At 47.4% G+C, this 20,547-nt stretch overlaps 1 protein-coding gene across 1 annotated transcript; it reads right to left on the bottom strand.

The window, feature by feature from the left end:
* Positions 1–11,888: 11,888 nt before the first annotated feature.
* Positions 11,889–12,688, bottom strand: Rnase12 (ribonuclease A family member 12 (inactive)). Its single transcript, XM_041638757.1, has 2 exons — positions 12,596–12,688; positions 11,889–12,364 (listed from the first exon to the last, which is right to left on the bottom strand). The coding sequence occupies exons 1-2, from the start codon at positions 12,627–12,629 to the stop codon at positions 11,889–11,891; spliced, it is 510 nt and encodes a 169-aa protein (XP_041494691.1). The 5' UTR covers positions 12,630–12,688.
* Between the last annotated feature and the right edge of the window lie 7,859 nt (positions 12,689–20,547).

The following is a 20,547-nucleotide window of genomic DNA, read 5'->3' as shown; positions in this document are numbered from 1 at the left end:
GACTATGAACATTGCCTCTGCAGGGCGGTTACACACATGACTATGAACACTGCCCCATAGTTACACACATGACTGAACACTGCCCTTTCTCTAGAACCCAGGCTTCTTCCTGGACCTGCAGCCTAGGGGCTTGAGGTTAATCACAGCCCCTATAATTAGAAAGTTTGCTGTGTGAAGACCAAACTGATGGGACAAAATCTCAGGGGACCAGGGATTTAGAGCCTACTTTTCATTCCTCTCATATAACAACTTGTCAGTAGCAGGTTGGCCGAACAGCTGTTAGGGACTTGTTTTCTTCTGAGCTCAGCTCCTTCCTGGGTCTGTTGGTACTGTTGTTATATAAAATATTTAACTAAAGAAACAATCAAATTTGGGATCTAGTTATGGAGGAGAAATAGGGAGAAGGTGCTCAGCACGTTGTGATGAGACCTGGACTCAGACCCAGCCCACATCACTTTGAACCCTTCTCTACTATCTGGACTGCCTCTTATCAGGTGCAGCTCCTGTGCTTAGGGGCTAAAAAAAGTAAGAGGAAAAGGAAGGACTGGGAGGACAGAGGCAGACAGGCAGGGAAGGAAGATTGGGGAAGAATGAAAGGGGCCCTAAAAACCAGCCTCATCAACTTAGATACCAAGTCACAAAAGCAAACCAAAGGAGCCCTTGCGGGTTTGGTAAGCAGAAATGGGATGATATCAAAACCTGATATCTGAAACCTCAAATCCCCTGCTCAGTGCCCCACAGGGAACCGTGTGACACTTGTACATTGAAGAGGTGTCAGAATTGGAGTCAGAAACTCTGCTCCTTTATGGCACTTCCGTTTCTTCCAGACATCAGGATGAGGATGACGAGACAGATTCTGGGCGATCACAGCAATCAGCCAGAAGCCAGAGTTCCTGCTTCCTTCAGAGATGTGGATGGAGTGTTCTGGATCACACCTCCCTGGAAGATGTTCTCAGTCTTAAAAAGAGCTGCTGCCCCCGGGTCTTTGCTTTTGAAAATCCATATGTGCTGAGAAGGGTTGGCTTCTTCTTGCACTTTGTAAAACAAAATAAAACAGAACAAAAATGAGTTATTCCTGGGGCTGACTGGCCCCTCCACTATAAACGAATGGTGTAGAAAAGAAATTGCTAATACAGGAACGAACTCTAAACCAAGAGGAGACAATGTGGGCTGCCATACTGTTGGAGAACCCACTCTTCTATTTGGTGAATGCTTGTAGTATCAGACCTGCCACATGGGAGCGAGTCTAGAACGGAGTCACTGGGCACATCGTCCAGCCTGTATCCTCAGCTATGTTGAGGACCCAGGCATTTTGCTAAATCATTCTCCTCTTACCGTCGAATACAGTTGAGCTCTGGTTGTATATCAGCTACCGAGACTAGCAGTGAATGTGGCCACTATGTGACAAAGAGAATCCAGCTAAAAAGTCCCCAAATGTCAAATGTTGTTCTAATGTCTATGTTGGTTGACAGCATCTTGTAATTTCAATAGACTGAGAATTCTCTATCAATGTAAAAACATTGGGAATATCAAGATATAATGAACCATGTACCGCAAGAAAAACATTATAACAACATGACATCCATTTGCATATATTTATTTAAAATTAAGCATTAAAAAAAAAGAGTGGACTCAGGATGAAGGAAAGAAATAAGGGGGCAAACGGGAGAACACATTTGCACAGCAATGAGTAATGGTAACTCTGTGTTTTATGCACTGTTAACTCCGAGGACTCAAAACTGGCAGAGAAAGCATCAAGATTGAAGACAACCCTGCTTGAAGCTTGGCCTACACATCATCGTCCCATCGCTACCCTCCACATTTCCCATAGTTTGCCACTCTTCGGGCACAACTCCAGAGCAGCAAGGCTTTGCTCGGCTGCGGTTGCGAAAAGAGCTTTGGTCCATCTCTCTGCAACAGCCCTGAGAAGGAAATCCTGGTGCAGGATCGCAGACTGTACTGAGAAGAAAATCCTGGAGCAGGAATGCAGATTAAACCAAGAAGGAAATCCTGGAGCAGGAACGCAGACTGTACTGAGAAGGAAATCCTGGAGCAGGAATGCAGATTAAACCGAGAAGGAAATCCTGGAGCAGGAATGCAGATTAAACCGAGAAGAAAATCCTGGGGTAGGAACGCAGACTGTACTGAGAAGGAGATCCTGGGGCAGGAACACAGATTGTACAAGGACAGAGCTGTGGCACTGAGTCGTCTGGAGCACGGGGAACCCGTGTGCTGGGAGGCAGCTGTACTCGGGCGCACACACATGCTCACACTTCTTTAAAGCAAGGTCCAGTTGAAGAGCAGAAGGAGGGAGAAGATGAGCAAGGAAGTCAGAACCGCGAGGGGTGCGTCTACCCACGGAGACAGTGTGACTGATCTAGTGGGAGCTCACCAAATCCAGCTGGACTGGGACTGAACGAGCATGTGATCAAACCGGACTCTCTGAACAGGGCTGACTGAGAAGCCATTGATAATGGCACCGGGACTTGTTTCTACTGCATGTACTGGCTTTCTGGGATCCTAGTCTGGATGCACACCTTCCTAGGCCTGGATGTAGTGGGGAGGGCCTTGGACTTCCCACAGGGCAGGGTTCCCAGCCCCCTCTTTGGACTGGAGGGGGAGGGAGGAGGGTGAGTGGGAGAGTGGGGAGGGGGGATTGGGAGGAGGGGGGGAAGTGGAAATTTTGAATGGAAAAATAAAAAGAGAGAGAGAATAGTCATCCATGGTAATAAAATAATGACCATAGTTGTGAAGAATATAAAAACAATTTAAAAAATAAATAAATAAATAAAGGGCCGCGCCGAGCCTATGTCTCACCCTCATTCACAGTCTGGCTTGGACTTTCTCTCCATACCTTTGTCCACTTGGGTAGACTCAGCTTTGGGGCAGCTTTAGAGCCAGACAAGGAAGGAATCCAGTTTGTGGGAGAGAGGGTGAGAGCGAGAATGTGAATCTGGGTTTTAGGATCAGTTACGGTTTCTAATTGGCTTGCTCTGTATTGGGCCTTTTTTTTTTTTTTTTTTTTTTTTTTTTTTTTTGCTAAGGGACAGACGTGTAGCAGAAGCATAGGAGCAGCAATGTCCTTCTTTTTCCTCAGAGCCCTGTAGTTTACAGTTTAGGGCCACAGAGAACGGCTGGTCAGCACTGTCAAGATCCTCTTCAATGAGGTGACACTGTACCCCTGGCACCTGGGACACTGCTGGCCTGTAGTGATCTTGCACACAATATTCCAGTCCTAGGCTCTCACAGCGGCTTAGGCTGGGAGTTCGTCCACGTTTCCAGCTGGAGGCCTTGGGAACTCTGTGTACCCTATTGGTGGAGCCGAACAGGCATGACTCATTCATTCCAACGCTTTTCACCAGACTCTCAGCCCATTTAGACAGTTTTGGTCTTTACTCAAAGTGTGTCCCTTGGGGATGACAAAATAAGACCTTCTGGATATTGGGGGTGAGGCTGATGTCTTATCTGACATGGCTGAGTTCGTTGGTTGTAAGCCGTCTGTTGGTAGCGGGTTGCAGCTCTTCCTGAGAAAGGTTTGCTGTGATCCCCTTCATCACGCCTCCTGAGGGCGTTGCAAGAACCGACCCAAGGCCAAGCAGCCTCCTGAGGGCGTTGCAAGAACCGACCCAAGGCCAAGCAGCAGCAGAAAGACGGCCATCTCGTGTGCACTGTGGTCTCGTCTGCAGAAAAGAGAACAGAGAGAGGATGGAGGGATGAGCCTCTCGTTATGGTAGTTACTCTCAGCACCGGCCCCTTAGGTATAAGGCTGCTACAGATATCAATGAAATATGTAGTAAAATGCAATCAGCTAGGGAGCCTGAACACCCACACCAGAATCTCCAGTTGCAACCAATTTCCTCTATCTCATTTAACACTGGTTTACCCATCTGAAGAGCTAAGTCTATAGTGCTGGAACCAGGTGTTTTCCTTTGTGTGCTCTTACTGGAGGGGGCACAATCTCCACAAAGGTCCACGTCTTCCCACCGAGCGCATTTCTTCCTGTTACTCTCTTCCTGCCCACGCAGGACCTGGCACATGATAGACACATAAAGCCCAGGCTGTAACCTTTCTCCATATCCTGTTTCCTTCCCCACCCATTCTTAGCCACGAAATCTCCGTCTTTACCAGTTCCTTTGGCAGCTGATCCTGCAGAAAGACATTCCAGCTTCTTGCCGGGCTGGAAGCGAAACTGTGTCTCATGCAGTTTCTGCTATTGGGTCTAAGCGAGGGAAGGAGGGACAAGAAGGGGGTAGAGAGATGTGTGTAGTTTGATGAGGAGGGAAGAGGGTAGAGAGATGTGTGTAGTTTGATGAGGAGGGAAAGAGGTAGAGAGATGTGTGTGGTTTGATGAGGAGGGAAGCAGGCAAGGACTCTGGGGGGAAGGGACGGACAGACATCGTGCACGTGCAGTCGGAACCAGGGACCAGGAATCACCCTGTTTCCTCTTCTGTGAACTCCTCCTCACCATTTCCTCAAACCCAGAGGTCTTCTTGTTTTGTCTTCTGAAAGCTGACTGCACACCTTTCCCTGCGTTTTATTGTATCTGATCTTTTCACTCTCTGACACCGGTTCAAGGCTGACCACTCCCTGATTCACTGCCAGTGGACACAGCTTCACACACGGGCCTGCACAGACGCCATTTCCTCAGCAGGGTTCACCTAAGGCATGGACAGCGTGGCTAGACCGGGTGAAAACACTTTAGCAGCACAAGGCTGGACATTTCATAGTTAACATCCACAAAGGATGGTCAGTTATGTTGTGACACTTTCTCTCATGCTAGAATGGTCTTTATTTTCCTCCTTCCCCCCTTTAAAAGTTCCTCTCACCCACGTGTCTCCTGCATCGTCACCTTAGTTCTTTTGTAAACACCAACCTGTGCCCGCCCCCAATTCTATAAAACACTGCTTGAATGGCACTCTCTCGGGACTCTTGGCATGTCTCTCCTGGGCTCCAGGACCAGAGGAAGCCTGACCAATGAAGCCCACAAACCAAGCTTCCACTTGCTCTCTTCCCAGTCAAGGCTTGGAGGTTTTTCTTGTTATTTTGCCAAATAGATCTGCCCTAATCAATTGTGATGACCACCTCTTATTTAAATACACCCTAAGCCTCCACCTCTCTCTTTTTTTCAGATTCTATTTTGCATGTATGGGTGTGTGTCTGTATATGGCATATACTTATGGGTACCCACAGGGGTCAGAAGAGGTCTGACAAGACCCCTTTGTGCGGGAGTCATATTTGGTCATGAGCCATTTGATATGAGTGCTAAGAACAAAGGTTGGGTCCTCTGAAAGAGCAACAAGTGCCCTTCACTGCTGAGCCATCTCCTCAGGCCCCATCTCTCCCTCTCTGGTCCTTCCCTTTCTGCCTCTCGAAGACCCCAAAACCAAGTCCAGCTCCATTTCCCATTTCTGTGCATCTCTTATAAGTATTTGTTTTTACTGTTTTTAATTCTGTGTGTGTGTGTGCACATAATTGTTGGCATGTGAGTACAGGTACCCTCGGAGGCCAGAAGAGAGCATCAGAGTCCCTAGACCTAGAGTTAAGGGGATTGTAACCTGTCTGACATGGGGGCCGGGAGTTGAGCTCAGGTCCTCCAAACCATCAGTCAGTGCTCTTAACCCCTGCACACCCCAGCCCCTCACTTGTCTTCAAGTACAGGGTCTCACTATTTAAAACAGGATGGCCTGGAACTTGCTAAAAACCTAGGCTGGTCTCAGATCATAATCGATCCTCCTGCTTCAGCCTCCAGCATGCTGAAATGACAGGCATGTGCTACAACATGCAGCACTGACGGATCAGTCCACATGCATCCCTCGAGACTGCATTCCCTAGGCACAGACTTGGTAGATTTGGGATGGAGGAAGAATTTGTAAATAACTTATTTTTTGCCTGGAACCTCTAAATCCTTTGCTATTGGCCCTTCCTAACGAGGGGATGTTAGGAAAGTAGAAAGGCCACGAGGAAGAGCAGTGCAGAGATGCTAGCCTAGCCTTGTGGAACACACATTTCACACATGCATAATTCACAGCTGTCTATGCTTGATTTCAAATTATTTGACATTCATTAAAAATGCACATACTCACCCAAAGTAAAAATATCTAATGTAGGTAACCGTGGAGTTGGCTTGGCCTAGCTGCCTTCAGAGGATGTGTCCTGGGTTTTACAGGTTAGAGTCCATGGCTTTCCACTTCCTGAGAGACCGATGACTCCCTTAGGCCACTTCGTATTTCTCTGTACGTTCCCTTGGTAGTCAAGGAAGCGTGAAGGCTTGACAGGAAAACTGGTCTTAGACATTAATTCTGTGTACCCTGAATGACTTGCAAACTTCGCTGTATGCTGCCAACTATTCCAGTATTGATCCTGGCAATTGCCGTTATGTTCTGTTTCCAATAAAGGTATACAAAGTTGGATTGCTCTCAGTAAGATAGTCACAGCATCACTTGTGCTGTGGCCTCTTCAGCCTGGCCGGATTTCATTCCTCTCGGCCATTTCAGGTAACCTGGGCCCAGTCAGTAAGCACAGGTTCTTACAATCTAAAATGTAATAGTTCATTTGGAGTGGACTTTGACTCTGATCTCTATTAAATGAAAAACTATGGGATGGATTCCTATAGATAGATGTTGTCCTTTGTACCTTAAGGGGAATTCATTTATACTCAAAATTCGTTTTTAGGACAGAGAAAATAGAGGAGAGATGGGAAGAAAAACTACTGAGAACCCAAGGAGGAGACTGAAGCCTTGGGAATGGGTTAAGAAAACACCAGCAGGAACCACTTTATCTGCTCCAGGGAGGCCGTGTGTGCCTCACTGATCCCTGTGCCTGAACTGCTTGTCTGCTTCCTATTCACTGGGCTCTCTGCCTGCTTTCTATTCACTGAGCTCTCTGCCCGCTTTCTATTCACTGAGCTCTCTGCCCGCTTTCTATTCAGACACTGAGCTCTCTGCCCACTTTCTATTCACTGAGCTCTCTGCCTGCTTTCTACTCAGACACTGAGCTCTCTGCCTGCTTTCTATTCAGACACTGAGCTCTCTGCCCACTTTCTATTCAGACACTGAGCTCTCTGCCCACTTTCTATTCAGACACTGAGCTCTCTGCCCACTTTCTATTCACTGAGCTCTCTGCCCGCTTTCTATTCACTGAGCTCTCTGCCCACTTTCTATTCACTGAGCTCTCTGCCCACTTTCTATTCACTGAGCTCTCTGCCCGCTTTCTATTCACTGAGCTCTCTGCCCACTTTCTATTCACTGAGCTCTCTGCCCACTTTCTATTCACTGAGCTCTCTGCCCGCTTTCTATTCAGACACTGAGCTCTCTGCCCATTTTCTATTCACTGAGCTCTTTGCCCACTTTCTATTCAGACACTGAGCCTTCTGCCTGCTTTCTATTTGGACACTGAGCTCTCTGCCTGCTTTCTATTCAGACACTGGGCTCTGTCCACTTGGTAGCACCCTAAACTCCACAAGACAACACAGATGATGGGATTCCAAAGAGAAATAGACAATAATATTTGTCTGGAAAAAGGCTGCCTGCCCTGTGTGGGAGAGGCCATGAGACAGCTTCTGACCTACGAGTCGTGACATACGCTTCCCTTGGGGTGGTCAGCCTACCTAGTTGGTTATAATTTAATGTATTGAGAAGGCAGAATTGTCCGCCCACAGAGATGTACCTGCTCTTCTGATGGGACCTCAAGGCCAGTGACTGGGCCGCAGCTGAAGTCTCTCAACTGAGAAGATCAGGACAGAACACACTCTTCAAAGCTCGGGAGCATTCCCCCTGCTCTGGCCCTCACCTGTTCGAGTCTTCAAAGCTCGGGAGCATTCCCCCTGCTCTGGCCCTCACCTGTCCGAGTCTTCAAAGCTCGGGAGCATTCCCCCTGCTCTGGCCCTCACCTGTCCAAGTCTTGCTTCTCACATACAGCACTGGACTGCATTGCTCAGAATTAATGGCCCCTCCTGTTTCTACTGCTTCCCAACCCCAAGCCTTCCCTCAAGCAAAGCCGCTAGGAAATAGAATTGGAGGATAACAGACTTGGAAACAGCACTTACCTACCTTTATAGATGGAAAAACTAACAGTGAGGAGACCAATGACAGAAAACTAATGATCGAGAATTGATAAAATTTCCAGAATTAGGTGACTCTATTTGTCTTCCACTCCTCTCTGACTGTAAGGTTACCGTGTCCATACTTGAACATGGGGTGCCTAGATATTGAACTTAAACGTAAGAACCAAAAGGAGAAGGAGTTGGCAGTCTGGTCCAAAGCCCTCTCTGTTTTCTCCAGAATTCTGAAAAGGAAAAGCATTAGATCAGAGAGGTTCAGTCCTTCCTTGGGACATTGGTACCTCCAACTCTGCAGAACCTTCATAGGAACTGGTTTCCGACCACTCAGGACACTTCCCATCTCCTTTTCTTTTCTCTAGTGGCCTGGAGGACCTGATGAACAGGAACAGGTGCAGTAAAAGCCACATAATCTATCTTTAGAAAAGTCTGTAAGACCTCAGAAGCACCCACCACACAGAAATGCTCCGGTCATTTCTTTTGGTTATGTGCTGCTGTAAACAGCACACACTCTGGATGGACATTGTAGAGGAGCTAAGGGGACCGATTGGAAGGTTCTTCCCTGTTGGCTGGTTCTCACCATAGTGCTGTGCAGGGCGCTGTGGGTAAAAGTGTTCACGACTTAACACATACGTGAGCTGTAACACCAACCAACCATACAAGGTGTGCCGATTGGTGCAATAGGGGCTCCTGTTACGGGGTCACCCACTGCTTCCTAATTGGATTTGGGCTTGCCTGATACTGTAAACCATAACTGAGAAGGTCTTAGACCACGGAGGGGAACCTAGCATGGCCACTTAGCTGTACTGACACAGCATCAAGCACCCTCTGAACACTGTGTTTGTACTATAGACAAAGGCTACTCTCAGTTAAACAAAGGCTTGGGTCAGTCCTTGCAGTGAACAAAATAAATGCAAATACTCGTGGCTGAATAGGAGTAAGGAATGCTCTTCCCTAGGCAAGACATTTCTGTCATTCAACATTATGAAAAGGGATCAGAAAGAGTCTAAGAGCCAAGGACAGGGAGAGGGGCCACCAAATTCTGTCTTCTAAGCACACCTTGGCTATGGCAGTCATGAACTCACAGCACCTTGGCATCCTGGTCCTGGGGGCACCAAAGTCAGGCCCTCTTAACAGTTAGCCATGGTGGAGAGGCCATTCCACACACTGCTGACCTTGGGAACCCACGGATTCAGGCTCGGGTGGGTGGTTCCGCACTCAGGGTAACACAGATGCCCGAGTAAAGTTTGAGGTGCACAGGAAAGTGAGCTCTGGGTTGAAAAGGAAAGAATGAAGTTGTGGGTGGAGATGTGGGGCAGGAGAGGAGCTGGAGGAGAGGCAGCTGGGTGGATTTGATCAAAACACAATGTAATACGTATAAGTTTCTCAAACAAGAAATTTAGAAGTGGGTATATTAGAGGAGAAAAGTCCCTAAGAAGTGACTGCAACTGCTTTTCCTTTCAAAAATAAATTGAGGGCTGGCGAGATGGCTCCAAAGTCATCAACACTTTCTCTGCTAGCAGAGAGCGAGGCTCAGTTCTCAGAACTTACAGAGCCTCACAACTGACTCTCACTCCAGTGTCAGGGAGTCAGGTGTCCCCTTTTCATCCCTGTGGGCACCGCATAAGTGTGACTCACACACACACATACACACTCACATACACACACACTCACATACACACACACTCACACACACATACACACACACTCACATACACACACACTCACACACATACTCACATACACACACATACACACACTCACACACACACTCACACACCACTCACATACACACATACACACACTCACACACACATACACACACACTCACACACTCACATACACACACACTCACACACTCACATACACACACTCACACACACACTCACATACACACACATACACACACTCACATACACACACATACACACACTCACATACACACACTCACATACACACACATACATATATACACACACTCACATACACACACATACACACACTCACATACACACACTCACATACACACACATACACACATACATATATACACACACTCACATACACACACACATACACACACTCACATACACACACATACACGCACACACATATATACACACACTCACATACACACACATACACACACACATACATATATACACACACTCACATACACACACTCACATACACACACATACATATACACACACTCACATACACACACATACATATATACACACACTCACATACACACACTCACATACACACACACATACATATATACACACACTCACATACACACACATACACACTCACATACACACATACACACACACTCACATACACACACTCACATACACACACATACACACACACTCACATATACACACACACTCACACATACACACACACACATAGTCACAAATGATCTACTAACTGACAGCTGATGAAAGAGGAAACTCCGCTTTCTTTAATGGAGCAGCACTGACTCAACAGCCATACCTCAGGACAGGCCTCAGACTTGGGAGTAACTGACCAGCCCGAACCAGACTCCATGGTTTGGGTTTTTTCTTTTGTTTTATTTTTCGAGAGAGAAAGAACATGAAGCTGATATTTTAAATTAATTTTTAATTAAAACAGAATTATGTCACTTTCCCTCTTTTTTCCTTTTCTCCAGACCCTCCCGTGCCCCTCCCATGTTCCCTCATTCTCAAATTGAGTCTCTTTTTCTTTTGTAATTACTGTTGCATATATATATATATGTAAGCTAAACTATATATATAAACTATATATAAGCTAAAATATATAGATGTCCTGCTAAGTCATTTTTGCTGTTTATTATATAGTTTCAAGGCTGGGTAAGAACATCGGAAGGAACTAGGAAGAGCTGGAGGAGGGAAATAAATATGACCAAAACATATTGCATGAACCAGGCATTGTGGTGCATGCTTTTAAGCCCAATCCTTGGGAGGCAGAAGTGGTCAGATCTCAGTGAGCTTAAGGCCAGCGTGTCCTACATAGTGAATTCCAGGCCACCCAGGGCTACAAAATAAGATCCTGTCTTAAACAAACAAACATAATTCAAAATTCTTAAAGAATAAGTAAAAACTTGATTAAAAAAATTAATGGTGTAGGCCGGGTGGTGGTGGCACACGCCTTAATCCCAGATCTCGGGAGGCAGAGGCAGGCGGATCTCTGTGAGTTTGAGTCCAGCCTGGTCTACAAGAACTAGTTCCAGGACAGGCTCCAAAGCTACAGAGAAACCCTGTCTCAACCCCCTCCCAAAAAGTCATGGTGTATAATCGTCCCTGCACAAACTAAAATTCGAAGCAATATGACCTGACTCTCTCAATCTGATGCTGATGCACTCCCCCCTCCTCCCACCCCATCCTGTCCTGCCACACTGGATATTTGAGATAAAGATATTTTACACAAAAAGGATGTTGCTATGGCTTTGCTATTTCAGGATATTGACATGCTTATGTAGATTAATAATTGGGGTTTGGTTGTTTGGGGTTTGGTTAGTGGTCCCTTGAGTGTCCCAGCTAAGCGACTCTCCCTCACTGTCTCAGTCCCAGTCCTACCTCAGATTCCCGCTGGTTCTCAGCAAATGACTCAAAGACAAGAAGCAAAGACTAAAAGTGTGTGTGGTTTGTGGTTTAATCCAGCAAAGATGTTTTTATTGACACAGAAGCAACGGTTGCACTTCATCCACCCCGGAAGGACTCCCCTCCCCCACCCCCACTCCCACCCCCACCATTCCTCTCTCAGCCTTACAACCGTATCCAGGTTAACCAGAGAGAAATTCACATCCTCTGGTGCTGACAAGTCATTCAATGTACCCCTGAAAATTAACCGGTCCTAAGTCATCACAGGTGACAATGATGAACCCCTCTATAGGGGAGATGTGGTACCTGCAAGCGGGGTATCTGGTGCCGTCAATGAGCTGACAGACTGTCATTCTGAATCTCGTCTCACTCTGGAAGCAGAAAATCTCCGAGTAGTTTGGGCAGCTCTTCTTCTTTGAGGACGTGCAGACGCTGTTGATTTTCTGTGGCCTCTCGTGGATGAAGACGTGCAGCTTTTTGCACGTATGGTCGGGTTCCCGGATGACTCTCTGTAGGATCATATAGTTGCAGTACCGCAGGGGGACCGTGTTCTGAGGGTAGTCCACGTGCAAATGCTCAATGGATGTCAGCATGACGTCCTCGGTCAGCTCGTTTTCCCAGAGCAGGAGCAGCAAGTAGACAATCACCATTAGCACCATCAAGGGCAAGAGCCCCTTCACATCTCTGGCTTTAACTCCTAGTAAGCAAAGGGAACAGGAAGGAGCATCGGGAATGAGAGACGACCAGGATGCATTATCCCTTTCTGCTACTTAAGATCGCACTGGCTGCGCACACCCTACTGCTCCTTAGAAAGCCCTGTTCCTATTGCTCAACGGCTTCCTTTCCACCCAGGTCCACTGCCAACTGTAATCTGATCTTTCAGATCCCTTCTCCGGATTCTCCTCCAGTCTGAGCGTGCCCCCCTCACCTGCCCTCCTCGCTCTTGCTCTCACAGGTAACATGCCCTTTTAATCATCTATGTGAGGAAATCCTTCTCGTCTCTCAGTCCCCAGACAAGAACTGGTAAGGAGCCAATTGTGGGCAGGGCAAAGGAGAAAGGAGCAGAAAGGGAGGGATGCACGGAACAGTGTGCCTGGGTGCCTTCAACGTGAGACAGACAGGAGGCAGTCCTGGAGAGGTTCTCATTAAACGGTGGGGGAACCTTTGGAAGCATTTAATCCTGATGTATGCCAGCCACAGTACTGTTCTCCATCCGTTATCAATCAGTGCTCACTATAGTCTGTAAAAGATATGATAATTTTACTCCATTAGCAGGGATGTAAGTTCCAGACAGGTCGTGATAGACATAAGACCAAAGCATAGCTCATCCTGCCAAACTCCTGTGTCCACACATTTTATTCCCAGATGGCATCTCAGGCTGGGTAAGATCAGTTCTCTTGACTGAGCATTCACTAGCTGAAGTCCTAGACTTCTGAAGAGTGTGGCAATAGTTCCCAGATTCTGCTGAGTTTTTAAAACACATCAGGTGTTAAAACCAACAAAACACAAACCACCCATCAGTTTCCACATGGAAATTAGTGAATGAGAACTCACTAAGGCATGAGCTTTCAGATACTGAGACAAGACGGAAAACTGTCCCCCCCCCCCCCCAAATCTCGGGAAGCCTGCACAATTGATGCGGGGAGAGAAAACATCGCTTGGTTTAGTCTTGCTCTGACATTGAGCCTTTATTTAGCTCGAGTGTGTGAATGAACATGTGTAAGTGTATGTGTATATGCGTGTCTGAGTGTGTGGATGAATGGGTGTGAGAATGTGTGTGTAATTGTATAAGTGTACACGTGTACATATGACTATAAGTATGTGAAGTTCAGTGTGTACGTAAGTGAAAGTGTGTATGTGATTGTATGTATCTGTATGTGTGGCTGTAAATGTGTGTGATGTTATGTAAGATTGTGTATGTGTGTGAGAGCATGTTAGTGTGTATATGCAAATGTTTAAGCATATGTGTGTGAAAGAGGGAGAGAAAGAGAGGGGGAGGAGAGAGAAAGAGAGTCTGTTGGGCTTGGGGCTAAAGATCAAGAGCATTGTATACACTGACCACTTCCTTTGCCACTGAGATATACTCCAGTCTGTGAAGTTGGTTTTAGGAAGGTAAATGTGGTCATTTGAATGAAAATGGCCCCATAGCCTCGTATGCGCTTAAGAATCTAAGCTGCAACATTACTAAAGGTCAAATACAGTACTGCCTGTTTGCCTGTCCAGTTTAAAACTTAAGCTGTGCTGTTATTATGATAAATATGGTAGTTCCTGCCCATGCTCTGCACAGTTTAGCATGGAGGAGCCGCTTGTGCCTTTGAGCTGCATGCATTGCTCCACTTCCAGGCACACAGTGAGTCCATGTTGCCATCAAGCAAGCTGTAGAACTTTACTCACAAACCCCATCCAAATGCTCTGTCTCCCGCAAGAGACAGAGGTCATGCTAACAGCATAGCCCAGAAAGCCAGCATTTTAAAATGGTACAGGTTTTGTTTTTTGTTTTTTTTGCCGATGAGTCAGGAAAATCTCTCTTAAAGGAGCTGCTGCAAGCCACCAGCAAACAGCAAAAAGCTGTGTCAAACTCTGTTTTGTGTGTGTGTGTTTAAAATTAAGCTCTCTCAGGTTTTTAAGTGGATTTAGCCCCACGTTGGGCACCAATTGTTGTATGGGAGAGGGCTTTTTGTTCTTCCCAGCCACCCAGCTAGCTTAGCCCAGTAATAAACATACAGAAATTGTATTTATTAAATCACTGTTTGGCCCATTATCTCTAACCTCTTATTGGCTCTCACATTTTGATTTAACCCATTTCTATCAATCTGTATATTGCCACGTGTCAGTGGCTTACCAGGAAAGATTCTAACCGGTGTCTGTCTCAGGCGGAGGATCCATGGTGTCTCTCTGACTCTGCTTTCTTCCTCCCAAAATTCAGTTCTGTTTTCCCCACCTACCTAAGTTCTGCCCTATCAGGCCAAGGCAGTTTGTTTATTCATTAACCAATACAAGCAACACATAGAAAGAAGGACCTCCCACACCACCCAGTTGGTGGAACTGTTTGGGAAGGACTAGGAGGTGTATCACTAGTAGTGGGCACTCTCTCTGTCTCTCTCATCTCTGCCACCGTGTGTTCCACACCTGCCTGCCTGCTGCTATGTTCCCCACCATGCTGTCACAGACTCTAATCTCCTGAAATTCTAAGTCCCCAACACACTCTTCTGTAAGTTATCTTGGTCATAGTGTCTTAGCACAGAAACAGAAAAATAACTTGACAATGAGTATGGTGGGATCCATTATCCCTTCTCATTTTTTCTATATATTTGCAGATATTTATGTAAAAAAGTTTAAATTCTTGCTCTTGTGGAATTTACATGTGGTAGAGGCAGATTGACAATTAAAAATAAGTAGACTTGGTGTTTAGAAGATGGGCACTATGCAGTTTTACATAGGACGGTCAGAGTCAGCCTGGAAAACTAGGTTTCCTTCTCTTTCTGCTGAACAAATCCCAGTGTTGTTTAAAAATTTGCCCGGTCTGGGCCTGGAGAGATGGCTCAGTGGCTACGGCCCCTGGTGTGGAGACCACGCCATAAGAAGGCCTAGGGCCCATCACGCTCAACTTACATTAAACTGAAATGCATGGATGTCCATATGAAAGCACAGGACACTTAAAAGTGTAGTCAGAAAGACCAACTCCCTCAGCGCCAGTTCTCAGTCACCCCTACAGCCAGGGCTTTCTGGCTTTTCCAGATTCAAAACAGCATGGGGAAAGGGTATTATTAATTTTTAATTATCTTCAAAGTACTATTTACGTTGTGACGTTTTTATGCATAGATATCCACATACTCGACCTGTATCTAACACACACATACACACACACACACACACACACACACACACACACACACACGGGTCTCCTCTCTTACCCGCGTCCTAATCTCTTTCCTCTAACCAAACGGCCCCTCCTTCTACTTTCGTATAACATACATTCTATTAAGAGGAGGCAGTTTTTATGCAAAATCATGTCTAAGAATGTCTTGGCTGCAAATTATGGACACAAAAGCCTGAGGAGTTACTCTGAACCTCACAGTCTCCGGAGGTAAGCTGCCTGCACCCTAGCGCCCTCTCCCAAGAAAAACCTCCTCATCTGGTAAACAGCATCTTCATTTCTAGGACGGTTCTCATCCACAGAAATGAAAGTCGTCCACTGGATAGGGAACACGGGCTGCACGACCTGACCACCCTCGGGACAGAGCTGGCGAGCCAGGAATGAGACAGCTGGTCCATCCCTCTGCTGGAAGGGAGCTTCCTGCGAGTGCCCTGCCACATGGTGTCTGCCTCCTCTCTGCAAACTGCAAGTCTACACAAGAGAGCCGTGTGTTCATCTCTAGCGCAGTGTCCGCTGCTTCTAAGATCATGACATGTTTATGAGGTGGGCAAATGGGCAAAGGGCGTCGCATTTTGTGCCTTTTGCGACACAACTAATCTACGTTAGGATGAGAAAGTCTTGCCACTTTCTGGGGTTTCCATGTTTGTGTCTAAAACGGGCGTGGTAGGGGACAAAATAGCAGAACAGCAAGGCTCTGCTCTGCTTTTACAGACCAGGATGCTGAGCTTAACTTAAATGCAGGCACAGGCTGACCTCATTCGCCTGGCTACACTGAAGGAGAGCTGAGGTGGTCTGCGCCTGCCCGGCTTTCCTGGAAACAAGCAAAGAGGAAGAATGGAAACATCGAGGGGTGCCAGACCCAAAAGCAGGGTCTGGGAAGCAGCTTGGGCAACTGGTCGTGTGGTCGAGGGGACACCTCCTCAGAGGACCCCAACTCCTGGGCTCTGTTTAAACTCCCTTTCCACTGCCTCTTTCTCCCTCTTATTCAAGTAAGGAGACAGCGGTGGGGCCCTCAAACACCCAAGGGCCGTCTGCTCTGGACCTTGGCCAGAAGGTGATCTGAACCAGAGGCGGTCAACCTGCTTTTGGCAGTTAGAGCCCCTGGGGCTGTGCACTCAAGCTCCTTCTATGGGAGGGGCAGGCATTTCTTGTCTTAAGATTTTCCTCGGTTCCCGTCCAGCTGATGAGAAATTGCCCGAAGCCTGCCTTCGAAGTTAGGACACTCCCTGTAATGTTCAGCCCCAAGAATTGCTTTGATCACGGCAGGCCTGGCTTCTCATCTGTACCAGCAGCCAGGACATTCACCCAAGCCTTCTGCACGCTCTGTGGGGAAAGAGCATTAAAGTCGCCCTCCCTCCCTGTACCCCCGGGGCATTCTTCCGTTTTGTGTGTTCCTAAGATCTGCCTTCTTTGTTGGACCAGGAAATTAAGATAAAAATCCCTGGAAAAGGCGACTAGAATAATCATCACGGCTCTGGGAAATCCAGACGTGTTTTAAACAAAATAAACAAGCGAAAATCTCTCCCAGCTCATCCGCACCCCACTAGGGCCACTTGGGAATCATTCCAACTGGTTCCTGTCCCACTGACCGATGCTAAGATCCTGAGCTCAATAAACGTTAACTGTGTGAGTTGCATGAGGACAAGTGATCTAAAGGGACTGGACATGCACTATTTTTAATGTGTAAGAGTTTCTGATATTTGTCTTTATTTTTATTTTTATTTTAGACAGGGTGTCACTCTATAACCCTGACTGGCCTGGAGCTTGATATTGTAAGGTGTGAGGACATCAGAAATATTTACCAGGCTGGCCTAAATTTCACAGAGATCCACCTGCCTCTGCATCTTAAGTGCTGGGGTTAAAGACATATACCACCATACCAGGGTTTAAGGTTTAGGCAGTGTGTGTGCCCAAAGAGATATCAGATCCCCTGGATAGGGAGTTACAGGCAGTTGTGAGCCATCTGTATTGGGTGCTGGGAACCAAACTCAGGCCCTTTGGAAGAGCAGCAAACTCCTTAACTACTGAATGATCTTTCCTGCCCATTTGTTTAGTGTGTGAGAGGGTAGTGTCCATGCCACAGTGATCATGGTAAGGGAACAATGTGTAAGAGTTCTTTTCTCCGCTGTGTGGGTCTCCAGGAAAACACTGAGGTCATCAGGCCCAGTGGCAGCAACTTTACCCGGAGAGCCATCCCGAAGGCTTTAGTACAACCTTTTTGGAGGATTACTTTGATGAACTCCTACAGCATTGTATGCTCATGACAGGAGAAAGATAAGAGAAAGGAGAGAAGCATGTTGACCTCCTACTCCGCAAGGCCATAAGTTTATCATTGTGCCTCTGAATCGATCCCCACTTTATTTGGTGACAGCCCCTTAGGAGATTTGATGATAGCTGTTAGCTCTGTGCTGTTTCCCTTCCTGTGTGTGGAATGCAGTACACCTTAAAAAGTAGTATACACACTTGCACGCATGCACCCACACACATGTGCACCTACACACACATGTGCACCTACACACACGTGTGCACCTACACACACGTGTGCACCTACACACACGTGTGCACCTACACACATGTGTGCACACACACACGTGTCCACCTTCACATGTGAACCCACACACACATGTGTACCCACACACACGTGCACCTACACATACATGTGCACCTACACACAGACACACACATGTGCACCTACACACATGTGTACCTACACACACATGTGCACCTACACACACGTGCACCCACACACGTGTGCACCCACACACATGTGCACCCACACATGTGTGCACCTACACACACATGTGCACCTACACACATGTGTACCTACACACACATGTGCACCTACACACATGTGCACCTACACACATGTGCACCCACACACATGTGCACCTACACACACATGTGCACCCACACATGTGTGCACCTACACACACATGTGCACCCACACATGTGTGCACCTACACACACGTGTGCACCTACACACGTGTGTACCTACACACACGTGCACCTACACACACATGTGTACCCACACACATGTGCACCCACACATGTATACCTACACACACATGTGCACCTACACACATGTGCACCTACACACACGTGCATCTACACACATGTGCACCTACACACACGTGCACCAACACACATGTGCACCCACACACATGTGCACCTACACACACATGTGCACCTACACACATGTGTACCTACACACACATGTGCACCTACACACACGTGCACCTACACACGCGCGCACCTACACACATGTGCACCTACACACATGTGCACCTACACACATGTGCACCCACACACATGTGCACCTACACACACATGTGCACCCACACATGTGTGCACCTACACACACGTGTGCACCTACACACATGTGTACCTACACACACGTGCACCTACACACACATGTGCACCCACACACATGTGCACCCACACATGTATACCTACACACATGTGCACCTACACACACGTGCACCTACACACATGTGCACCTACACACACGTGCACCAACACACATGTGCACCCACACACATGTGCACCTACACACACATGTGCACCTACACACATGTGTACCTACACACACATGTGCACCTACACACACGTGCACCTACACACGCGTGCACCTACACACATGTGCCCCTACACACATGTGCACCTACACACACGTGCACCTACACACATATGCACCTACACACACGTGCACCAACACACATGTGCACCCACACACATGTGCACCCATACATGTGTGCACCTACACACATGTGTACCTACACACATGTTCACCTACACACACGTGCACCTACACACACATGCACCTACACACGTGTGCACCTACACACACATGTGCACCCACACACATGTGCACCCACACACGTGTGTACCTACACACACATGTGCACCTACACACACGTGCACGTACACACATGTGCACCCCCATACACGTGTGCACCCACACACACATGTGCACCTACACACATGTGCACCCACACACACGTGTGCACCCACACACACATGTGCACCTACACACATGTGCACTCACACACATGTGCACCCACACACACATGTGCACCTACACACATGTGCACCTACACACACATGTGCACCCACACACGTGTGCACCTACACACACATGTGCACCTACACACATGTGCACCTACACACACATGTGCACCCACACATGTGTGCACCTACACACACATGTGCACCTACACACATGTGCACCTACACACACGTGCACCAACACACATGTGCACCCACACACATGTGCACCTACACACACATGTGCACCTACACACATGTGTACCTACACACACATGTGCACCTACACACACGTGCACCTACACACACGTGCACCTACACACATGTGCACCTACACACATGTGCACCTACACACACATGTGCACCCTCACATGTGTGTACCTACACACATGTGTGCACCTACACACATGTGTACCTACACACACGTGCACCTACACACACATGTGCACCCACACACATGTGCACCCACACATGTGTGCACCTACACACATGTGCACACACACATGTGTACCTACACACACATGTGCACCTACACACATGTGCCCCTACACACACGTGCACCTACACACATGTGCACCTACACACATGTGCACCAATACACATGTGCACCCACACACATGTGCACCCACACATGTGTGCACCTACACACATGTGCACCTACACACACGTGCACCTACACACATGTGCACCTACACACACATGTGCACCCACACACATGTGCACGCACACAGTGTGTACCTACACACACATGTGCACCTACACACACGTGCACCTACACACATGTGCACCCCCACACACGTGTGCACCCACACACACATGTGCACCTACACACATGTGCACCCACACACACGTGTGCACCCACACACACGTGTGCACCCACACACACATGTGCACCTACACACACATGTGCACCCACACCTACACAGGTACACCTACACACATGTGCACCCACACACATT

This window comes from Microtus oregoni, unplaced genomic scaffold (genome assembly GCF_018167655.1).
Source record: "Microtus oregoni isolate MIOR12 unplaced genomic scaffold, Mior012 000056F_ref0000123, whole genome shotgun sequence".
NCBI lineage: Eukaryota > Metazoa > Chordata > Mammalia > Rodentia > Cricetidae > Microtus > Microtus oregoni.
The sequence above is the reverse complement of the archived record's forward strand: the minus strand, read 5'-3'. Positions and strand labels throughout refer to the sequence as shown.